General features: G+C 43.0%; 1 protein-coding gene across 4 annotated transcripts in view; it reads left to right on the plus strand.

Annotated features, from left to right (window-relative positions):
- Window positions 1-21,176, plus strand: part of TRAPPC8 (trafficking protein particle complex subunit 8) — a 1,467,367-nt gene that overhangs the window by 757,908 nt on the left and 688,283 nt on the right. For all 4 annotated transcript variants that reach the window (XM_078687367.1, XM_078687364.1, XM_078687365.1 and 1 more), the window contains one exon: window positions 8,324-8,455. In XM_078687367.1, the coding sequence (XP_078543493.1) occupies window positions 8,324-8,455 (132 nt within the window). The remainder of the gene's footprint in view (window positions 1-8,323; window positions 8,456-21,176) is intronic.

Here is a 21,176-nt window from a genome sequence, read left to right on the forward strand (position 1 = left end):
TGAAACCTCATTCGGTCCCTGCCATCACCTTAGGGATCTCCAACGGCTATAAAATAGTCAGACTAGATCGTCCCATCAAGATAGGGGGAGGGATAGCTATTGTCCATAGGCAGGAAATAGATATCTCCATTCTAGATGAATATTGTAATGGAATTACTGATCTTTAAAATTAACATCTCATCTAAGGTCAGCCAGACCCGGTCCATGTGCGAACTTTTCAATTTCGCTAGTGGAGGCGCTGGCCCCGCATGTCAATTTAGACAGTGATTTTATACTTCTGGGTGATTGTAATGTTCATAGTGAACTAAAGGAGTGTAGAGAGGTGCAGTCTTTATTGACTGACCTGTCTTTACTGGGCCTAACGCAGGCTAATATTGGCCCGACGCATCAGGCAGGACATACCCTGGACCTAATCTTTTCCAACTCCCCCATGATTAACTGCCTACCTCCGACACAGGTCAACTGGACAGATCATTTCATTTTGGAATTTTACACTCCTAATATTTGCAAATTATCTTCACATCCATTGGCACTGCCTATTAGACGGAGACTGGCATAAAATGACCCAAGAAGCCTTCAATGAGAGGTTTGTTGAACCCCCCTATTATTCCTATGGAGGGCATTGAGGTGGCTCTAACCAAGTATGAATGGGCAATCACTACTGTGGTGGATACCATTGCCCCCTTAAAACTGTTTAAACCACGTCCGGCACATAAGCAGGAAGTATGATTTTCGGACCATTTAAGGTCCCTGAAAACTTGAAAAGACATGGAGATCATCCCATCTGGATGACGATAAGAACCGTTACTGGAAGGCCCTTACTATCTATCATAAAGCCATTCGAGCGGCGCGCAAGAATCACATTGCGTCCCAACTCACAGCTGCTGGTAATGCTCCGAGGGTCTTATATCAAATTTTGCAGTCCTCTGTCAAACCCGTGGCTTGCGAGAGCTGTGAGTTAGCATCACAGCAACTGTGTGATGAAATCTCAGTTCTTTACTGATAAGATAGATAGGATATATGAAAATATCATTAACTCCGATCTGTCTCTTAGTGGAGATGCAACACGACAAGTCATGGAAGAATCCAACTCTGCGACTCTCACCCTCGCTATATTCCCTCCCATTTCTTTAGAAGAGGTAGAAATTTTAATGAACCAGATTAAGAATGGCTGTCCATCTGATACCATTCCAGCCAGAATAATGCCTGTGGTTGGCAGTACGCTGGGTCCTGGGATCCAGCGACTTGTGAATCTTTCATTGGCTGAAGGCGATGTTCCTAGGGGGTGGAAAAAGGCTCTGATAAGACCCATTCGGAAAAACTCTACAATCCCCTGGACGGACCTGTCCAATCTCAGACCGCTATCTTTGCTCCCATTCTTGGGTAAACTCACAGAAAAACATGTGAATAGACATCTATCGAACTTTATCAAACAGGCAAGTGGCCTGGTTTATTCTCAATCCGGCTTTAGACCGAAATACAGTACGGAGTTAGCACTACTGTCAGTCACGGACGATATGCATATGTATCAGGACAGGGGTTATTCCGTTATCCTGATACTGTTAGACTTATCGGCTGCGTTCGATACTGTGTCCCATAACATCTTGATTGGACGGCTCACAAACATCGGTCTTGAGAACAAGGCACTGGCCTGGTTAAGGAGCTTTTTATCCAACCGCACCCAATGCGTCACCATGGGCGCGTTTCGCTCGGTGGAGGTAGAGATCACCAAGGGGGTGCCACAGGGCTCTTGTTTGAGCCCGACTCTCTTTAACATCTATGTGGCCCCCCTGGCTAGAATTATGAGAGCTTTCGGTTTCATCCCAGTGTCATACGCGGATGACACACAGCTCCTTTTTCCTTTCAAGTCTCTCACCACCGAGGTTAAAACCTCCTTCTCTGAGGGTATGAAGGCTGTGGCCCAGGGGATGTCCTCGAACTGCCTACAATGTAATGTAGGTAAGACTGAAGTCATGCTCTTCGGGGAGGCTAAAATCCTGTGGACCCCGGACTGGTGGCCACAAGATCTTGGGCCAGTCCCCGACCCCAAACAGGTCGTGAAGAACTTGGGAGTATGAATGGACCAGGACCTCTCGCTGAAGCAGCATGGTAACTACATTGTAGGCTCCTGTTTTCAATTGATAGGCCTTTTACGCAAAGTGTTTCCCTTGCTTCCTGACTCTACCAGGAGAACATTGGTGCAGGCTCTCGTCCTTATTCGTCTTGACTATTGTAATGGGCTGTTGTTATCGGCAAATGAGGGTGTATTGGCCAGACTCCAAGTTGTGCAGAATACTGTTGCCAGGCTGGTTTCGAGATCTGGGGCAGATGGTGAGAACATCATGGGCTGTATGTATGATCTGGGTATGCCTCATCTGATGTTTCATTTATCTCATTGACATGTGGAATTCTTTACTATGTGTTTGTTTTGGGGGTTTTTTCTCAGAAAAACTAAATTTGGTTGTTATAGAAAAAACAGTACATCTGGCAGCCATCACGGCATGCAGAAAGTTCCCAGCAGAAGTATCTTTCTTCATAATGCCAGTCATAGAAATAAGAAGGACTCAAAAAAGTCTATCTTCTGCTCCTCTCTTCTCCTTGGGTGTTAAATACAATACTCTCCAAACTAATTGGCTTTCATTCGAACCCAAACATAAATCTTCATGGCACATTTACCATGAAACACATCTCTTTGTAGCTATTACTATAGAGAGAAGACTGAGTGAACTATAAACATTATCCTCAATGGAACGATTCATTGTTTTCCATTTAAACTGAGTAGTAATGCAAATACATTCATCATTTCTTCCTTTGGTGATTTCGGAAATATGTATCAATCAAACAATTACTCTTTCTACATTCTTTCCTAAACCTATATCTCCCAACAGAACGAACCCTAAACCTTGTAGACATTAGAAGGGCGTTAAGGTTCTACCTGGTCCAGACAAAAGATTTGAACAAAGCATCTCAATAATTTACTAATGGTGGGTAGTTTTGTGTATGACATTATGCTACCATTTAGCAAGCACATCATTACCAGGTAAATCTAAAGCACCTTTGTCCAGAGGAAAAGCAGCTAATACAGCTTGGCTCACAAATATTCCCATAGGGAACATATGTAAAGCAGCTACTTGGAAGTCTCTTCACACATTCACTAAACATTATTATTTGGACTCTGATATACAAGCTGATATAAAAATGCTTTGAAAGACAACCTCTTTAAATAGAGCATTTTAGCCTTTATCTAACCTGATTAAATGTGCACCCTCATTCAAGAAATAATTGAAGATAAGTGTATTCCCTTTCTGCTGCACAACAGCTGCATTTTAAGGCTTTGATAAACTTGCTGCCACTGTTTGACTATTAATAAAGATCCTCTGATGCAGAAGAAACAGTTACTTGTATTCCTGGTTCTGTATCGTAGGGATCTTCATAGTTTTCTAATGGAGTTCAGGTGAGACCCTGTTCCTGCATATGACTCCTGATCTATTGTCATGGTTCTTGGCCACTTAAACTTCTAATAAGTGGTGAAAATAAATGCACTTATTAGTCTTTGGTTTATTTTGAGTTTTTGCTTTTACTATCTGCATTTACATTGCTCACACTTAGCACAGTGTTCGTATTGTATTTTGTCCACAATTGTTGGCTACCCCTAATTATTTGAGGTTAGCCCATCAGCTAGGTTATTTCCATGTACAAAAATCAAATGTCTTATACATAGAAGTATCTTGGCGGGGGCACACAATTTTCTTATTTACATCCTTGTGGATTCTAATAAAGCTTGCTAAAGTTACCAATAAATAAACACATAAAGGGAACAAGCAGCATTTGCAGTGCTTTGGCCTACATGGTGACATCCCGTAGCTTGTTTTTTTGAAGAGCACATAATCACTCCTGAAGAATCTGTTGGTGCTTTTGACAGATAACAAATGTTTCTCCAGCATTGAGCCTTCTATAAATATGGTAATTAAATATTCCTCTACGTCCAGCAGGAAATAGTTTAATAACATCTAGAAATGGAACTTGCTATGTCTTTAAAACTGAACCCATAAAATGGATTGTTTTTTAAAGGTAGTTTGGCTTTGTTTCCCCATATTTAGCTATCCTGTAGTGACGTCACCCTTCCTCAGGTCCTTGCACTTGCTGATGCATGGGAAACCTCTAGAACTCTGTACTAGTCATTCTCTTGTGAAGACTCTCCAGTGGACCTGTAAAAGGCTGGGTTGTTTTCTCTTCATCAACATAGATATAATGAAAAGGAAAGTGAACTTTTTAAAGCATGTGCAAACTGAAGACAGCAAACTATTTCAGGGGAAGATTCATGTTCCAAATGTGTGTACTTCCTTCATCCTGACCATGATTTTGGAAGCCCTGACACTTGTTTCAGTTTTCCTTTGGAAATTGAAGGGAGAGGCTTATGGTGTTGTATTTAGAGTTTGGCGTGACTACGAAAAATTCTTAAATGGCTCCTGCTACATCAATTAATAATCCTGATTCCAATCCCTGGTAGGGGAAGGATGTGGAAACATACAGACGCATGTTCACCTGAAATCACCTACGTTCTTTCTCTAATATTCCTCCGATTCAAGTGGATGCCCACCAGTTCGCCTGATTTCAGACACCTCTCAGATGTTGACGTCTATGGGCAATTTGTCAATCTCATCAAAGCCTAAACCATGGATGCCTGGACTCTTGATGTTGCTTGCTTCCCCTCCCATGGTGTTGACCTTCACTCACATACTTCTGTGTTTACCTCCATGCCCTGTCGCTCAGCATGCACATCAACAGTGGTCTATTGACTAAGCTCCTGAAAGGCAAAAAGAAAGACTGAGCCAAAACTAGGGACCCTCACTGATGTACAGAGACATACCCCCCTACTCAGAGAATGTTGGAGGATTATATTGCCCTCATCATGATCTTGAAAGAGTATGACAAACTCAGTCTCTGCATTATGGCCCAGCACTGTACCCTTAAGTCTAAGGTTATCATGTGAAATACCTCGGCAACCCCTTCCTGTAAGCTGACGAGAAACACAAATCTGGGATATATGATGTCCCAATCAAAGATCAGGATGCTGGTGAAGATTCCTAGTACGAGGAGCAAACACAGAGGCCCATGGTACGTGAATATATCTGCCAAGGAGGACCCGAATAATTTGCCTCCAGTTTCTTCACCATACAAGATCACTAGCTTCCTACGTTGCCTCATGGGCATGGTTTGTGCTAAGTTCGACCTCTATGTGCAAACAGAGACTGAGGACCTAGTCCTCTTTATATCCCTCAGTCAACCAAAGGACTTCATTGGCTCCCCTTTTTTGGGCCATATTTTGAATGAGGGCAGCGCTGTTTTCAAGAGACCCATATCCATACCAGAAACTCCTCTTTGCCAGGATAGGAAAAATCAGGTTCCTGTCACCTCACCTACCTGCCTGAGGTCCATGATCAAGTAAGCCTTTGTAGTAGAGGCTGCTTCTAACAGACAGTTGCTGTACTCTTTGTTCACTTTGCCAGTTTCCCCAAGGAAGGAAAGTTGCATATTTGAAAGTATGTGGAGGAAGATAACCAGGTTTTGTTCCCCTGACATCAGAGGAGAAAACGTATCCCTTCTCCTGATGGGCTATGAGAGGCATCAGTGGGAGAAGGTCACAAGACTCCTCCATTCCTCCCAGATGACAAACCAGTGGAAGCAAAGATTGCAAACCTCTTTGTCGATTTGCAGAATCAGGATTCCTCTGCATGTTCCCTGATCACATCCTCAAAAGGCAAGGTTGATGAAAAGGTTCATAATTTTGCCATCATTCCTACATCAACATGACTATCTGGCCACAGTGAACCTCAAATATGTTTACTTCCATGTTGCCACCTACAGGAAGCACTGTGTTCTCTCCCCTTCAGGTATGCTTGAGGACGTGGGTAGTTTTCCAGATTTTGCTCTTTGGTCTGCAGTCAACACCCAGGATGTTCGCCAAGTTGTACTGCGCGTAGCGGCACAGGTATGATGACAGTGGCCACCATCTTCCCCTACTTGGATGCCTAGGCTGGTGAAGGCTTCGACTGAGACAGTGACCGAAAGTGGCACTGCCAGTTTACACAGGCATGTTACGAAGGGCAGAGTTCACACATAACGTTTAAGAAATCTACAATGGTTTTACCCAAGTCTTTTTCTTTTCTTCTGACCCAGCCTGATACATGGTACAGCCAGCATAAAACGTCTAGGTCTGCAGTTGGTCACAGTCAAAGTTTTCATAGTGCAGACCTCCGACCGTGTTGTAATGGTATCAATGTGCCAACTGTAAATGTACATCCTACAGGAGGAACTCTACAGCCGATGTACTCTGGATTCCAGGGACTAGCTAGATGATGCTTAAACGTGATGGATTTTTTTTAAACAGAACTTGGCTGGTAGTCATAATTTGCATCTGACAGATGTAAGGTCCTTTCGCCCCTTGACACCCGAGGTAATCAGTGGTATTTCCCAAGAAATCTAGACCACCCATCTCAATGCATTGTCAAACTAAAGCCTGTTGTTGGAGCATGAAACTTTCTCTACATTAATATGTTGAAACTTCAAGTGGTGAAGTACTCAAAGTTTTAAGGGGCAGAGGTGAAGGAGGCTGAGCTTAATGTGACCGACACTAAAAAGGCAGGCTACATAGCAGCAAGACATTGACTAGGCATCCAGAATAATAGAGCAGATGACATCAGCAGGACAGGGACAGAGTTTCATGAGTTGGAACTGGACCAGGCTGTCGAGCCAGTCTGTCTGCCAGCTGGGGCACCCTGTTGATTTATCTCTTTGTGACAACGTGAAACACCAAAAGCTCATACCGTGACGCCAACGTTCTCAATCCAAGAGCATTTAGAGATGTATTCACTGTGAAATGTGCACATATCCTCCAATCCATCTGTTGTGCCTGCTATTGCAAACAATCCTGGAGTGCAGCTGCAGCATAATCCAGGTGACTCTAAATTTGGCTTGGTTGATGTGGTATCCAGAGCTCCTACGTCTGTCTGTACAGCCTCAAGTCCAACTACTAATGACAGAGGCTGCTGAGCATAAGAGCATGGTACTGCATCATAGTCAATTGTATCTCTACTTCTCAACATCGGCCCTACAATCCTAGAATTTGGACATGTGGACCTTCCCTAGAAAACAGTGGAAGCGCTCACCAATTCCTAGTCAAGATTAAGTAAAAACACATACGACAAGAGATAGAGAAGAGTTTGTATCTAGTACTCGCAAAAGTGAGTACGCCAGACTTGTAAAAGCTCCATGAACTCTTGCCTTGTCTGTTGCACCTGGGAATTAAAAAATCCTACATGTCATAACGTGTGCTGTTGATGGCCTTCTCCAACTACAGGAATCAAATTCTGTCATCGTAAAGTCACTCCCAAAACTCCCCCAAAGTTAACCCTAAAAGTGGTACCTTACTTTAGCCTGAACCAGATGGTATCTAAACCAGTGGTTTTTGAAGTCACCTCAATTGAAGTAGACACCAGACACGATATATGGAGAGTGCTTAGTTACCATATGGACTGGAAAAGTCTTTACACAGGACAAAAGTGTTGTGGCCTTGTTCCAGCCTAGGATAAGACAGGCAGTAGCTGCAACCACCACTGCCTGGTAGATGGTAAACAACATCAATTTAGCTAATCATAAAGCAAAGTGACAGCTTCTAGGCTGCATGACTTTGTCCTCGACCAGAAGCAGGTCTTGAAAATCGGCATTCATAAAGAGCAGGCATGTTGTCCACTTCTGCAAGAAAATTTCCTAACTGTAAAGGTGGTTCTCCAGCTTTGTTTTTTTTTTCAATAGATTCAGACATATCTGGCCTGGCCTACCTGGTAATTGGTAACTGATATTCGTTTGTCTTTTATGTGCTATATAGTCTAAGGGACAAAGTTGCCCAAGGAAGGTGTTGCTGCAGGATAGGAAAGTATTTTTGGTGGCGCTATTTTTTACATTTTACTAGAGAATTTCGAGCTTAACATGGGGAATGTTCATATAGCATCTGCACCTGTAAACGGTACAAATGCTCGAGAATTATCTTTACAGGTAAGAAACTTACTCTTAATATTGCCCAGCTCAGAGGTATTCTTTTTAGTAACCTCGGAAGTATGAAAGGCTGAATGGACATTCCAGGTTTCATAACATTAACTATTAGGTTAAACACAGATCCTAGCATTGCATGCATCAGTTCACTGAGGCATCAGACCACACAAGTGGTTACCTACACACACAAAAAATAACAGTCCAGTAGAGTAATCACTCAGTTGTATGGTACAATGATATTTACTTTTCTTCTTTTTTATTATTTTTATAGGATTCGGACCTTCGCAGTGCAATTTTATTAGAGCAGGCAGCACACTGCTTTATAAACATGAAGACTCCCATGGTGAGAAAGTTTGCTTTCCATATGATACTGGCTGGTCATCGGTTTAGCAAAGCCGGACAGGTATGATGAATATGTAATACATTTTCAATGCAGAAAATTAAGTTTGAAGGAGGTGGACTGCTAATGTAGATCCACAGCCAGTCACCTTGTCTTATTAAATAAAACTTTTCAAGGTACCTTTTTGTGATTTATTGTATAGGGTAATTTACTAATATCCTGTATAAAAAAGGTTGTATGACGGAACGCAGGTCAAAATATTGCATGCCTTTACAACAAATTTCTTACCTCATTTCTTTTTCATACCTATGCTTTTACCTCGCATGCCATTACCATGCGTTATTAGTGGAGCTAATGTAAGTATTAGTAAGGTAAGTTTAAATGTGTATGTACATATTTATTTCTTTTTAATTTTTATGGCGAGAGACTCTACCCCCTTCAAGCTCCCATACATAGCTTAAATGCATGGTAAAGGCCTATACGAGGTAAAAACCTGCATGGTAATAAATGTGTATAAAATGCACTGCAATGTAAAAATCACGTTGTACAGTCTGTTTCCCGGAAAAAAAGCTACATTAAGTGAAACTAGGTTCCAACATTTGTGTGACTTCGCAGATGCATACCTGTATTTCAAGGATTATTCCTCAAAAGCTAACACATTCCTGTAAGGAATGTGCACCGGTGTGGTGAAGGGAACCGTGGCTGCTTAGATCACCATTGCTAGATGGATATCATACACCACCCATTGCTACACTTTGCAAAGGTGGCACACCTGTGCAAAGGTGTTTTCTTCCAGGCATGTGCCCTTCAGACGTAGATGCATGGTTCTGCATAGGCACACACATACTGCTGACCACGCTGTAGAGATTTCTTTGGAAATTTGACAAGTATATAAATCCTCCCTGCCTAGAGGGAAGCTGCCCAATGCTTCCATTATCTTTCACCCCTTTTTTCGTTCTCAGTTTGTGTGGAATCTGCTACAAGTTAAGAATGGGAAAGAGCCTGGACATAAGAGTAGGATAAAGGTACATTCTTTTCAACTTTGTTACTTTTAGTCTGTGATATTTGCAATTATCTAGGTACTCTTGTTGACCCCTTGGCCATATGCCAGATAATGCACACAGGTTGGCTTTTAGATTGGAGACAATAAGCAATCATGTGCATGCATTTAGTCTGTGCGCTGTGTATGATGTATATGGTACCTGGATGCAAAACTCAGCATAAAAACAAGAATAAAATAGCACATTCATCTTGAATATATAAAATATGGCAGTGGAAACCCTGCTGAATATAACCATGCCTTCCTTCCTTTCATGCAACAGCTTCTAAGCTTTCATTTTGCAGACCTTCAAGGAAATTGTCCAACAAGTACTCAGTTTCTAGTCTCAGCACTATGTGGCTCTCATCCACCCATGTTGATGCTGTAAAATTTCCTCGCTAGGCGAATTTAAAGCTAGATTCTGGTAAGGACACAGAGACGAAGATTATGCATTTCTATTAAGTTTTTTTTACTTGCTAGCCAAGCCGGTTACAAGCATAACAGCAAATATATGTTCAGGGCATGTGAGCTGTAGATCACATGCTTTGCATAGCCCGCCTTCTAGTGTTGGGTCTGGATGTTTGCACTTTGTTTTTGTTCAAAGAAGTCTTTTCCAGTCACGAGGTAGGTGACTCCTCCTTTTGGTGATAGTGCGCATAGGCATCGTCTCCAATGTTAGATTGTTTTTTACCGCCATCGGGTTCGGATGTGAATTGCTGTGCTTCGGTTCGGCACAGTTTTTCGGGTTCCCTTCGATGTGCAATCCACTACCCTCGATGGTATTGTTTCTCGATTGCATTTCTCATTCTCAGATTATCGTTTAGACTCAAAGATCTTAGATTGGAAAACTTTTGGAGGGCCATTGGGCCTACCCGCATCGGGCTCGTTAGCAGTCGATGGAACAGACTCCATTCAAGCTCTGTCCCGGGTGTCGTGCCAGGTTTCCGCGCACCGACCTGCACGAAGTGTGCAACATCTGTTTTTCCCCGGAAATTGACAAGTAAGATTGCGACGCGTGCCGATCATCTCGATCGAAGAAGACGCTCCGTGACCGTCGGGCTTGACATCTCGAGATGCAACATCAAGGTGGCTCCGTACTGAACATCTTTAGCGAAGATTCTGACCAGGAAGAAACACAAGCTCAAGGAGCTGAGGAAGAAGAACACATCTCTGTGCCTGAGGCAGACACCGACATGGAAAAAGAGGAGCGAGTTACACCGGGTCAGCGTACCGTGAGTACAGAAGCCCCCTTGCCCCAACAACACAACCTAAAAGGCTCTGGTCCTCTGGTCCTACCTCTACCTGCGGGCCAAGGTCGGCACCGAGAAAAAGTTTTGGCCCCCAGGCCAGGCGTCGAGACATAAGGAGAAGCTTTCTGGCTCTGGGTCGAGTTGGCCCCATGCCGGCGATGAACCAAAATCCTCTGCGCTGAAATCAAGCATGTTGTGGCCCACATGCCATCTTTATCAAAGACTAAATCTTAGGTACCCAAAAGTTTGGAGCTGAAACTTTCGACGCCAAAAATGGCGAGCAAAGACAAATACACTCCACCAAAAGAGTCTTGGTCTGATCTTCCACCTTCGGATCCGAAACAGAAAGAACTGGTTATAAACCCAGACACTGCTCCTGCCCCATTAAAATATCACTGGGCAGGGGTATACTCCCTGTACTTCTTAATTCCCAAGAAGGACGGCTCTTTCAGGCCTATACTTGACCTCAGAGAACTAAATCTATACATTTAGTCGGACCTCATTCACGTGGTCACGTTCCAGCAACTGCTCCCCGCTCCTTCAACAAGGCGACTTTCTGTCCACTCAGGTCTTAAAGGACGCCTATTTCCCTATCCCAATACAGCCTGCTCTCCGTAAGTACCTCAAGTTCGTAGTAGCTGGCCAGCACTATCCGTTCTAGATGCTTCCATTCAGAGTAACTACCACACCCAAGGTTTTCACCAAGTGCCTTGCAGTAGTTGCGGCTCATCTACGAAGACAACGCATTCACATTTTCCCATATTTGGACGACTGGCTCATAAAAGCCAGCTTGCAAAAAAGCTGTCTACATCACACTCACAAAATAGTGCAGTTGCTCCATTATCTTGGATTGACAGTAAATCTGTCCAAATCCCATTTACAACCATCCAACACACCGGCGTATCTGGGAGCCACAATAGATACACAAAAGTCTTTGGCCTACCCCAATCCGGCCAGAATGTGTAACATGCAAACTTTAGTCCCTTACGCAAGACTTCAAATGCGCCCCCTTCAGGAGTGCTTAGCACGTCAGTGGAAACAGGCTCAGAGTCTCTTATCAGATCTAATGTTGGCGGGCGGCTGCACCCATCGCTCTCTGCAGTGGTGGAATACACAAAGCCTTTCGAAAGGGCAGCCCTCCATCGACCCGGTTCTACAAATAGTGCTAACAGCAGACGCATCGCTCACTGGTTGGGGAGCTCATCTCCAGACGCATACAATTCAGGTCTTGTGGATCCTGTAGCAAAAGCAGCTTCACATAAATCATCTAGAGCTGCTAGTGATTTTTCAAGTGCCCAAAACGTTTCAAGTACATCTAGTACGCAAAGCTGTCTTGATCCATACAGACATGACCGCAATGAACTACATACAAAAACAGGGGGGGAGGCACTCTCTCCAGCTGTCACAACTAGCATAGACCATCCGGAGATGGGTTAAACGTCACAAAATATATCTCCTTGCAGAACACCTTCCAGGAGTAAACAATCAGATTGCAGATCTACTCAGTCGTCAAAGACAACAGATTCATGAATGAGAACTCCACCCTCAAGTTCTCCTCCCATTCTTCCAAATGTGGGGCTTTCCCGACATAGATCCGTTCGCCACAAACCTAAACGCAAAATGCCCAAGCTTTGCATCCATCCAGCCATGCGCACCCAAGGCCATGCAGTATGGATGAATTGGTCAGGGATATTTGCCTACGCTTTTCCGCTTCTCCCACTCATTCCATTAGTGGTTCAGAAGCTCAGACAGGTGTCCCTGACACTAATCATAGTTGCTCCCACATGGGCTTGGCAACCCTGGTTCACAACACTGTTAGAGCTCTCAGTAGTTCCTCACCAAAAACTACATCTCGCTCCCAATCTTCTCACTCAGAGCCATGGAGAGATAAGACATCCAGATCCCAGTCATCTCAATCTTGCGATCTGGCACCTGAAATCTTAGAGTTTAGCCACCTTAATCTCTGGCTAGACTGCATGAACATCATCAAAGAGGTTGGATGACCTCCCACAAGAGCATGCTATGCAGCAAAGTGGAAGCGATTTGTGATATACTGCAATAACAATCAAATCGATCCGCTGGACGCTTCAGTTCAAAACATCATTTGCTATGTATTAAATCGGCAGCGTTCCAATTTAGTGTACTCTTCCATACGCTGAGATCCTGCTACATACTTACAGAACATCTGTCTCTCTTTAAAGTGTCTGTCATTAAACCATTTATGGAGGGACTAAAAGTATCATTCCTCCAACACTTCCACCTACGCCAGTGTGGAATCTCAACATCGTCCTTACCAGACTAATGGGTTCACCCTTTGAGCCATTGCATAGATGAGAACTGCAATTTCTCACTTGGAAGGTAGCTTTCCTCATAGCTATCACATCACCAAGGAGAGTAGGTGAACTTCAGGCACTAACCAATGGTAATTTCTGCCTTTCATATCAACCAATCTGTTGAGTTGCCTGTGTTCTTCCATCAACCAGATTTTGTGGCAGAACGTGCTTTACACACTTTAGATGTGAAAAGAGCACTACTTTACTATGTAGAAAGGACAAAACCTTTCCGAAAGACAAAACAATTGTTTGTCGCTTTTGCGCCACTACATAAAGGTAATCCTATATCAAAATCACGCATTGCAAGATGGATAGTCAAGTGCATTCAGACATGCTATGCAAAGGCGAAACGAACACTGACAATTCCCCCTAGAGCACACTCCACACGCAAACTAGGGGCCTCTATGGCATTCTTAGGGGATATACCCATAGATGACATCTGCAATGCTGCAACATGGTCTACACCTCACACATTCACAAAACACTATTGTGATGTATTTACTATGGGTACTGTATCGATCCCCCTATTTCTGACCCTTGTCTGGTTAATAATTAACTAGCAGCCATACAACTGCACAAAAATCCGTTATCTGATTAGCCATACAACGGCACAGAAGCCCGTTATCTGATTAGGTCATAGCGCATGCCATCTCATTAGGCAAGCACTATTTCTCCAGCCCCCTAATAGGCATACGGTGTTCTCAAAACAAATCAAACCTACAGCGACCTGGGAAATCCCCGTAGCAATTGTTTTGATTTAGCCGAGAACTTCAGTAAAGAATGTGCGAACGATCAGTTCGTATGACATCCTTATTGACGTATTTATGTCCATCCTTACGTCAATCTCGGCACCTTTCAGGTATAAATAATACCGACATTGCCTTAAGCAAACACACGAGGTGGTGACAAGATTGGAGCAGCGAGACTTGCCGAGGAGCCCAGCTGACAGCGAAGCCCACAGACGCTGCCCCTCCTTTCTGACGCGCTGAGAGAGAGACGCTGCCTTTTCTCCTGCCGAGAAATCCAGCTCCGGCGCTTCCAGCCGCCCTTGCAGGCAGCTGGGATATCAAGCCCTGAGATAGAGATACCAGCCCTCCAGCCTTCTAAATCCCAGGTACTGAACTGAATAACCCCTTGCAGAGAATTCTTGAAGCAGACTCTTGGCAAACTTAACTTAAACTGCTACTTATCTACTCCCGCCCACGTATTAGGCTTAGGTCAGGTACATTGGGGTAGGCGTAGTTAGAAGCACCAGTTGAGTACGATTAGTCAATGTATATATGTATGTATCTATTTTATCAATTTTAAGTATCATATGGCTAAGAAACCATATTAATGCTTTTACAGTATTATTTTATAATTCTGTTTTTACTGTATGCACTCTACTTAACAATAAGTATTGCAATAATAGCGATTCATTTCTCTTGTATGAGAAAAGAGACTGATCAATAAATAACATCTTTTATTGAACACGCCCGTCTCTTCCTTTTCTCTACAATCTGGTGAAACTAAGAATGCACTGAACTGACTGAGTAAAATAAAGTTGTCTTTTGTTTTCACACGACTCTAGAGATACACTCTTGATTAGGGGAGAGCAAAGTTGTCATGTTCTATGGTTGTCAGAAACTAAATCCCTTCTTGTCTATCCAGGGAGGTTAAACTCCTCCTTGTCTATTCGAGAAAGTTTCTAGTGAACTCTGAGCTAGCTGGCAAACACTAAACTTTAAGTCTAATATCGTCAGTAGAAGACCTAGTTAACCTCTGTCCTACGTCTATACTATTGAAGATATTATTCCAATGCGCAGAGCCTATTGGGATAATAGGAACTACACTACATGGCGCCCAACGCTTTGGATAGGCGATAAATCTAACGTAAGACATTAGAGTAACTCAGTCGTGCTTTTTCACACAGACCCCTTTTTCCCCATAATACTCCAAAGACGTCTGGAGTGGGTGAAAGGTTATATCCGCCAAACTTCGTAGGAGGAGACTCCTATGTATGATTCTTGGTTTATTCAACGTTGAAGGATACACTGTTCCAAAATATTGTGCATCTAATCTTTGTTTCCATAGAAACCTGATCTGCAAATAAAAAAATAACCTTCTTGACAGTAGAATGTCAGAAACTGAAGAAGAAAGGGAGACAGCTAGAATAGCAGCTCAACTCCTAGCGGATGACAATAGTCTCCTACAGCAAGACCCGGATGCAATACTCATCCCGGTCAACGTAAGAAAATCTATAACTTTAAAACTTAACGAAAATGGGCTGACACCGAGAGGTGGTACAGTCATATTCGTAATTGAGGCACACGAATATCGGCAGACAGAGGTATTCTATTCATGGATAAACTTTCCAGAAGCAAACGCTGTAACAAAGGACTTCCACTATTAAAAATAGAGGAACCTCCTAATGAGTACACTCCTTTCGAGGAGGTGGAAATACCACTCAAATACCAAGAGCACCTGCTCTGGTTTAATGGCGCCCTAAAACATAATAATCACATCACCAGGCTCGGTCCACTAGGTAGACCAGGAGCAACGTGGCCGGTCCTAGCCGGATACACACCACATCCAGACATTGAAGAAATGCCTGCACCAGATCTTTTAGCACAGCTAAAACAATTAATTAAAATACATAGACAATTTTTTTTTAGGCCCAACCATAGCACCGAATCAGCCCTCTTGTCAGTGACAGATAACATCAGAATGTCACTTGACAAGGGGAGCTCAGTGATTCTGGTGCTATTGGATTTGTCCGCTGCCTTCGAGACGGTGTCGCACAAAATCCTTCTCGACCGCTTGAAAGGAGTGGGGGTAAAAGGGACCGCCCTTGCGTGGCTTGATAGCTTTCTTGCAGATAGACAACAGGGTGTCAAATTAGGCTCCCACAAATCTATCTGTAGGCAGCTCACTAAGGGAGTGCCACAGGGCTCATGCCTGAGCCCCACGTTATTCAACGTATATGTGGCCCCCTTAGCGGAAATTATAAGATCTTACGGGTTCTCCCCAATCTCCTACGCTGACGACACTCAGCTGTTATTTCCCTTCCAAACTATTACACCTGCAGTCATGCAATCCTTTCAAAATGGAATGAGAGCCGTGGCAGGTTGGATGGCCCAGAACTTCCTCCAATGCAACGTGACTAAAACCGAAGTCATGTTGTTTGGAGGGGCCACCCTGCTTTGGTCCCCGGATTGGTGGCCACTTGAGCTAGGACCTGTTCCTGCGCCCAAACAGACCATCAAAAACTTGGGAGTACGCCTGGACCAAACACTGATTTTAAAAGACCATGTCAGTCAAGTCACGGGAACATGTTTCCGAATAATTGGTCTCTTACGGCGCATTTTCCCCTTCCTGCCAGACATCCACAGGAAAACGCTGGTACAGGCACTAGTACTCGGGCGGATAGACTATTGCAATGGTCTACTCATCTCCGCTAATCAAGAACAACTATGCAGACTGCAGGTGGTACAGAACACCGCTGCTAGACTCATTTTGAATGCCCCCCCCCGTACCCCGTCACGCCCCCTCCTTTCCCACCTTCACTGGCTTCCAGTGCAACAACGGGTCAATTTCAAACTTTGCTGCATAATGCATAAATGCATCTATGGGTCCGGTCCTAAATATTTAAAAGACATTTTTGCTCTTTACTCTCCTGGACGTGCTCTGCGCTCCAGCAACACCATGTTGATGCATGTACCTAAAGTCACCAGAGCGAGACAAGGTGGCCGAGCACCCTCTTTTAAAGGCCCCCTGTTATGGAACTCCCTCCCACCACAACTGAGATACATCTCTAATCTACTCTCTTTTAGAAAAAAATAAAAAACATTCCTATTTACCCAAGATTAACTCACTTTGCCCCTCATTCTGCCATCCCCCTCAATAAGCATTCGACTCATACAGAAGCTACGCGCGGAGATACCCCTTCGGGGCTGATTCAGGCGCGCTACAAGAATATAAATAAATAAAATAAATTAGTGCAATATGTAATGCGGACTTCAACAGTCCAACCATCGATTCAAATTCCACAGCTGATCCCTCATCAGGGGAACACAAATAAAATTACACCACAGAACATACAGTCCTGTCTAGGTAAAGTACCCGCAAAACGGGAACAAATTCCATTCTGGTTAGCACAAAAAATCACTCAAATAGAGGCAGTGTTCCCTGATACCACCTCTGTTGAGAAACACAGAATTCTGACTATCTGTCTTCCAATGGGAATCGCACCACATGTGGAGGACTGTGACACTTGGGGTACGGTCTTTGCTTCCATTTACACAAAAAACACATGGTGTCCCATCCATGTCAGTAATACCAGATGTGCTAAAACAAATTCAAGATGAATACGGTCCAGAACCTGCTTTAAATCTTGGTATGAAACTACTAAAAGACTTCAAGCAGGTCTCGGCAATATTATTAGCCAATATAAAGGGAGAAGCAGCAAATGTGGCGATCCGCCAGAGGTTGAAAGAAACAGATATAGCAGACCAATCATTTGAACTTGCCAGAATCATAGAAAAATCCTATGAAGAACTAGGAAGAGATAGTTTGGGTGGGAAACCAGTGAAACCCCAACTAATAGAAAATCCTGAAAAGGTATTTATTAAAAATAATTTAAACACTTCAAAGAAGATCTGGGATGGAAATAAACAATCCACTCCCAAAGAAAAAAGATTCCAGTCCAGAGGAAGGTCTCCTTGGCGGAGAGAAAGATCTCCGGACCAAGGACACAAGTCTCCCCAGAGGGAGCCCTCTGAGAAAAAATACAACCTTAGAAATAGGGATAATCTGAAGAAACCTGATAGATATTAAGATATTGATACACGTCCCTCTCGATCTTTTCAGACTTCCTCGCAGAAATCGGAAAGAAGAGGACGGTCAGAACACAGGGAAGAGCACGTCAAGTCCAAAGACAAGGAACCTGCTCATCAAAATAAAAAATTACAGTTTCCAAAAAAGAAGGTAGCCAGTATTAAAGTAATCAACCATGCCGAGAATACTGAGGACACAGCTGAAAAACGGAGAATGGGCTCAGACAATGCTAGACAGCGCAGCAGAAGTGAGCATAGCTCGCAAGATCCTTATGACTCATCTGGAGACAGTGGACACGAATGAATACATTCAGGTGGAAACTGCAGATACCAGAGTTAGCAAACCTCATAAAATATATGAAATAACATTGCGTATAGAGGGGGATAAGACTAGGAAAATAAGGGGTCTCTTTTGGGATAATCTCTCCAAGGGCTATGACATCCTTCTAGCTGAAAGAGACTGGCCACCAGAGTTTGTCAGGGAGTGCCCTCATGGCGAAGAAATAATTATGCCTGCCTTCTCAAATCATATTCCAATTCATAAAAAATATACACTTGCAAGAAAGTGGGCAGTAGCCCAAGCTCCTGCATTATATAAAAACCATGTGGGATGGGATGAGGACTCTCCTCCTCACAAAATCCAGTTAAAATCACAACCTACTGCACAGAGGCAGTACCCAATTAAGCAAGAAGCTAAAAAACGGGTAAAAGAGATCCTAGATCAACTTGAATACCAGGGGGTGATTGAAACTTGCACCTCACAAATGAATAATCCTTTGTTTCCTGTCTCCAAACCAGATAATTCATATCGTCTTGTTTTGGACTACAGACACCTTAACTCATGTTGCAAAACCTTTGCAGTACAAAACTCGCATAGTGCTGCACTAATGAATAACATAGTGCGCAAAAAAATTAACATTAGACATCTCTAATGGATTCTTCTGTCAAAATATAGCACCAGAGAGCAGATATTTGACCGCGTTCTCAATAAATGGCGCGCAAAAAAATTTCTGTTGTTTGCCCCAGGGGTTCAAGAACAGCCCAGGATTATTTTCAGCAAGAGTAACAGTTACTACAAATATATGATGATGAGGCATTATCTTATGTCGATGACATCTATCTAACAGATGATGACTTGGATACTCACTTGAAGAGGGTGAACACCATAATACTTGGGTTCGCAGCAGAGGGTTACAAATTCAACTTTAAAAAATCAAGAATTGCCCATCTAACTGTCCTGTTTTTAGGATATGAACTATCAAGTGAAGGCAAAAGCCTGGCTGACAATTTCCTAGAGAAATGTGCGGTAATCCAAGCACCTAGAACACTAAAAAACTTACAATCAATTCTAGGTTTCCTAAATTTCGGAAGAACTTACATTATAAATTATGCAGAGAGAGTTAAACCTCTCTATGATCTTATAAAACCAGATTTTAAAAGAATCAATTGGACTCAAAAACACACAGAAATTTTGAGATCTTTACAAACAGATATGTTAGTTAAAACAAAATTACAAACACGTGATAACACACGCAACCTTGTGATTCGAGTCATCCCAGGAAGATGCGGATTCACATACCTGACCTCTAATGAGGGAGAGAAGGTACCAATTGCATACAAATCACATTTGTACACAGAAGCTGAAAAAAGGTTCAGCATTAAGGAAAACATTGTTCATGCGGTTCAAACAGCTGTAGCAAAAGAAAAATACCAAGCCGACGGTAGACAGGTTACAGTCAGAACAGCAGAATCAGCTTTTGAGGCATTAACAACACCATGCAATTTACCGACAACGGCACTGAATCCAGAATGGATACAATGGGTAAATTCTGTTGCTACAGACAAGGTAAAATACTATTTTGACCCGGAAATGAAAGAATTAAAATATCTAGAATATGAGAGAGAATACCCTCTGCCAATCGACATTCTGCCTTTACGACAGTACGCCTGTGTAATATATACAGACGGTCATGCTCAACCCTCAGTCTGGGGAGAGCTGGCTAACAACGCCACATGCGAAATTGTAAAAGACGTGTGGCGCGGAGGTAAATTGAGACCTCTATTTACAAAAACACACTCAGTGGAAAATAATTCAGAACAACAAACTGAAATAATAGCGTTAAAAATGGCGCTAGATAATGCCGATCGCGAATTCCCGACACTTATAGTGTGCGATTCGTATTACTGCATCAAATCATACAATAACGATTTACAGAAATGGATTCAAAACGGTTACAAAGATGACACAGGTGCAACAATAAAGCAAAAAGTGCTTTGGGAACAAGTAGTTCTTTTACAGAAAGAACTACCAAAAACTCACGTGATACATTTACTGAGTCATCAGCGTGATGGCGTTCACGTTGCAGGGAATTCATTGGCTGAGACAGCCACAGCGGTAGCAACTGAATCGGCTTCCGTAGCTACAAAAAAGCGTGCAGTAAAATACATTGACGGTGAAACTGTGCTGGCAGTAAAAACGTCATCAAAAGGCGACTGCTCAGCGCTACCGATCAATTATCCACTCAGTTATACATACATAATCGATGCAAACTCAGTCCCTTTTGCTCGAATCCCTGGAGTGGGGGATAGAGTAATTCCAAACACGGACAAGAGAGTCTTGTTAATAGTAGACGCACATATTGGCGAGGGTCTAAGACATCGCACAATTAAAGATTCTCTAGCAGAATTACAAACCACATACTGGTGGCCAGGAATGAGTCTGGACCAACACCTATTCGCGAGGAACTGTCCAAACTGCAACAGAGATCGCAGTGGTGAACGAAACGGTATATTCCCACGGCTTTTCGCTCAATAAGGAATAGGTTACCAACATAAACACACCCAGTATGAATAATGCGTCATATTAACATGTAGAGACTATTTTCACTTATAATGTAGACCCCAACTTTCGGCTGACGTCGGAACTGTTATACAAAGATTGGCGAGTCTATAATGGCATATACGCTAGAAGCAAGTTACGTTCTGACCAAAATCTTTCCTTTAGCTCTAAAACAGCTTATGGGGGGTGCCTGGCCAGAATGAACATTGCATTGCGGGACTCTTCTCACTTCCTTCCTGAGGGAAACGGGATGGTGTAAAGAAAAAACCAAGGCATAAAGCAATCTATAACAGCAAAGGTATTAGGTTCGGGAGCTGGGTGGGTCAAACATTTAATAAGTGTCCAACGTAGTCTAAATAACCTGCCAAGAAATTCTCTGAGAGGTCTCAGTCCGTACGAACTATTGTTTGGGACTAGAATGTTAGTCCAGGACTTAGATAGTCAGACTTCAGTGGTTAAAGAAAAATGCTTTGATATCAAAGATCGCTTGGCTATTTTACAGGACTTAA

This window comes from Lissotriton helveticus, chromosome 4_1 (genome assembly GCF_964261635.1).
Source record: "Lissotriton helveticus chromosome 4_1, aLisHel1.1, whole genome shotgun sequence".
In the NCBI taxonomy this organism is placed as follows: domain Eukaryota; kingdom Metazoa; phylum Chordata; class Amphibia; order Caudata; family Salamandridae; genus Lissotriton; species Lissotriton helveticus.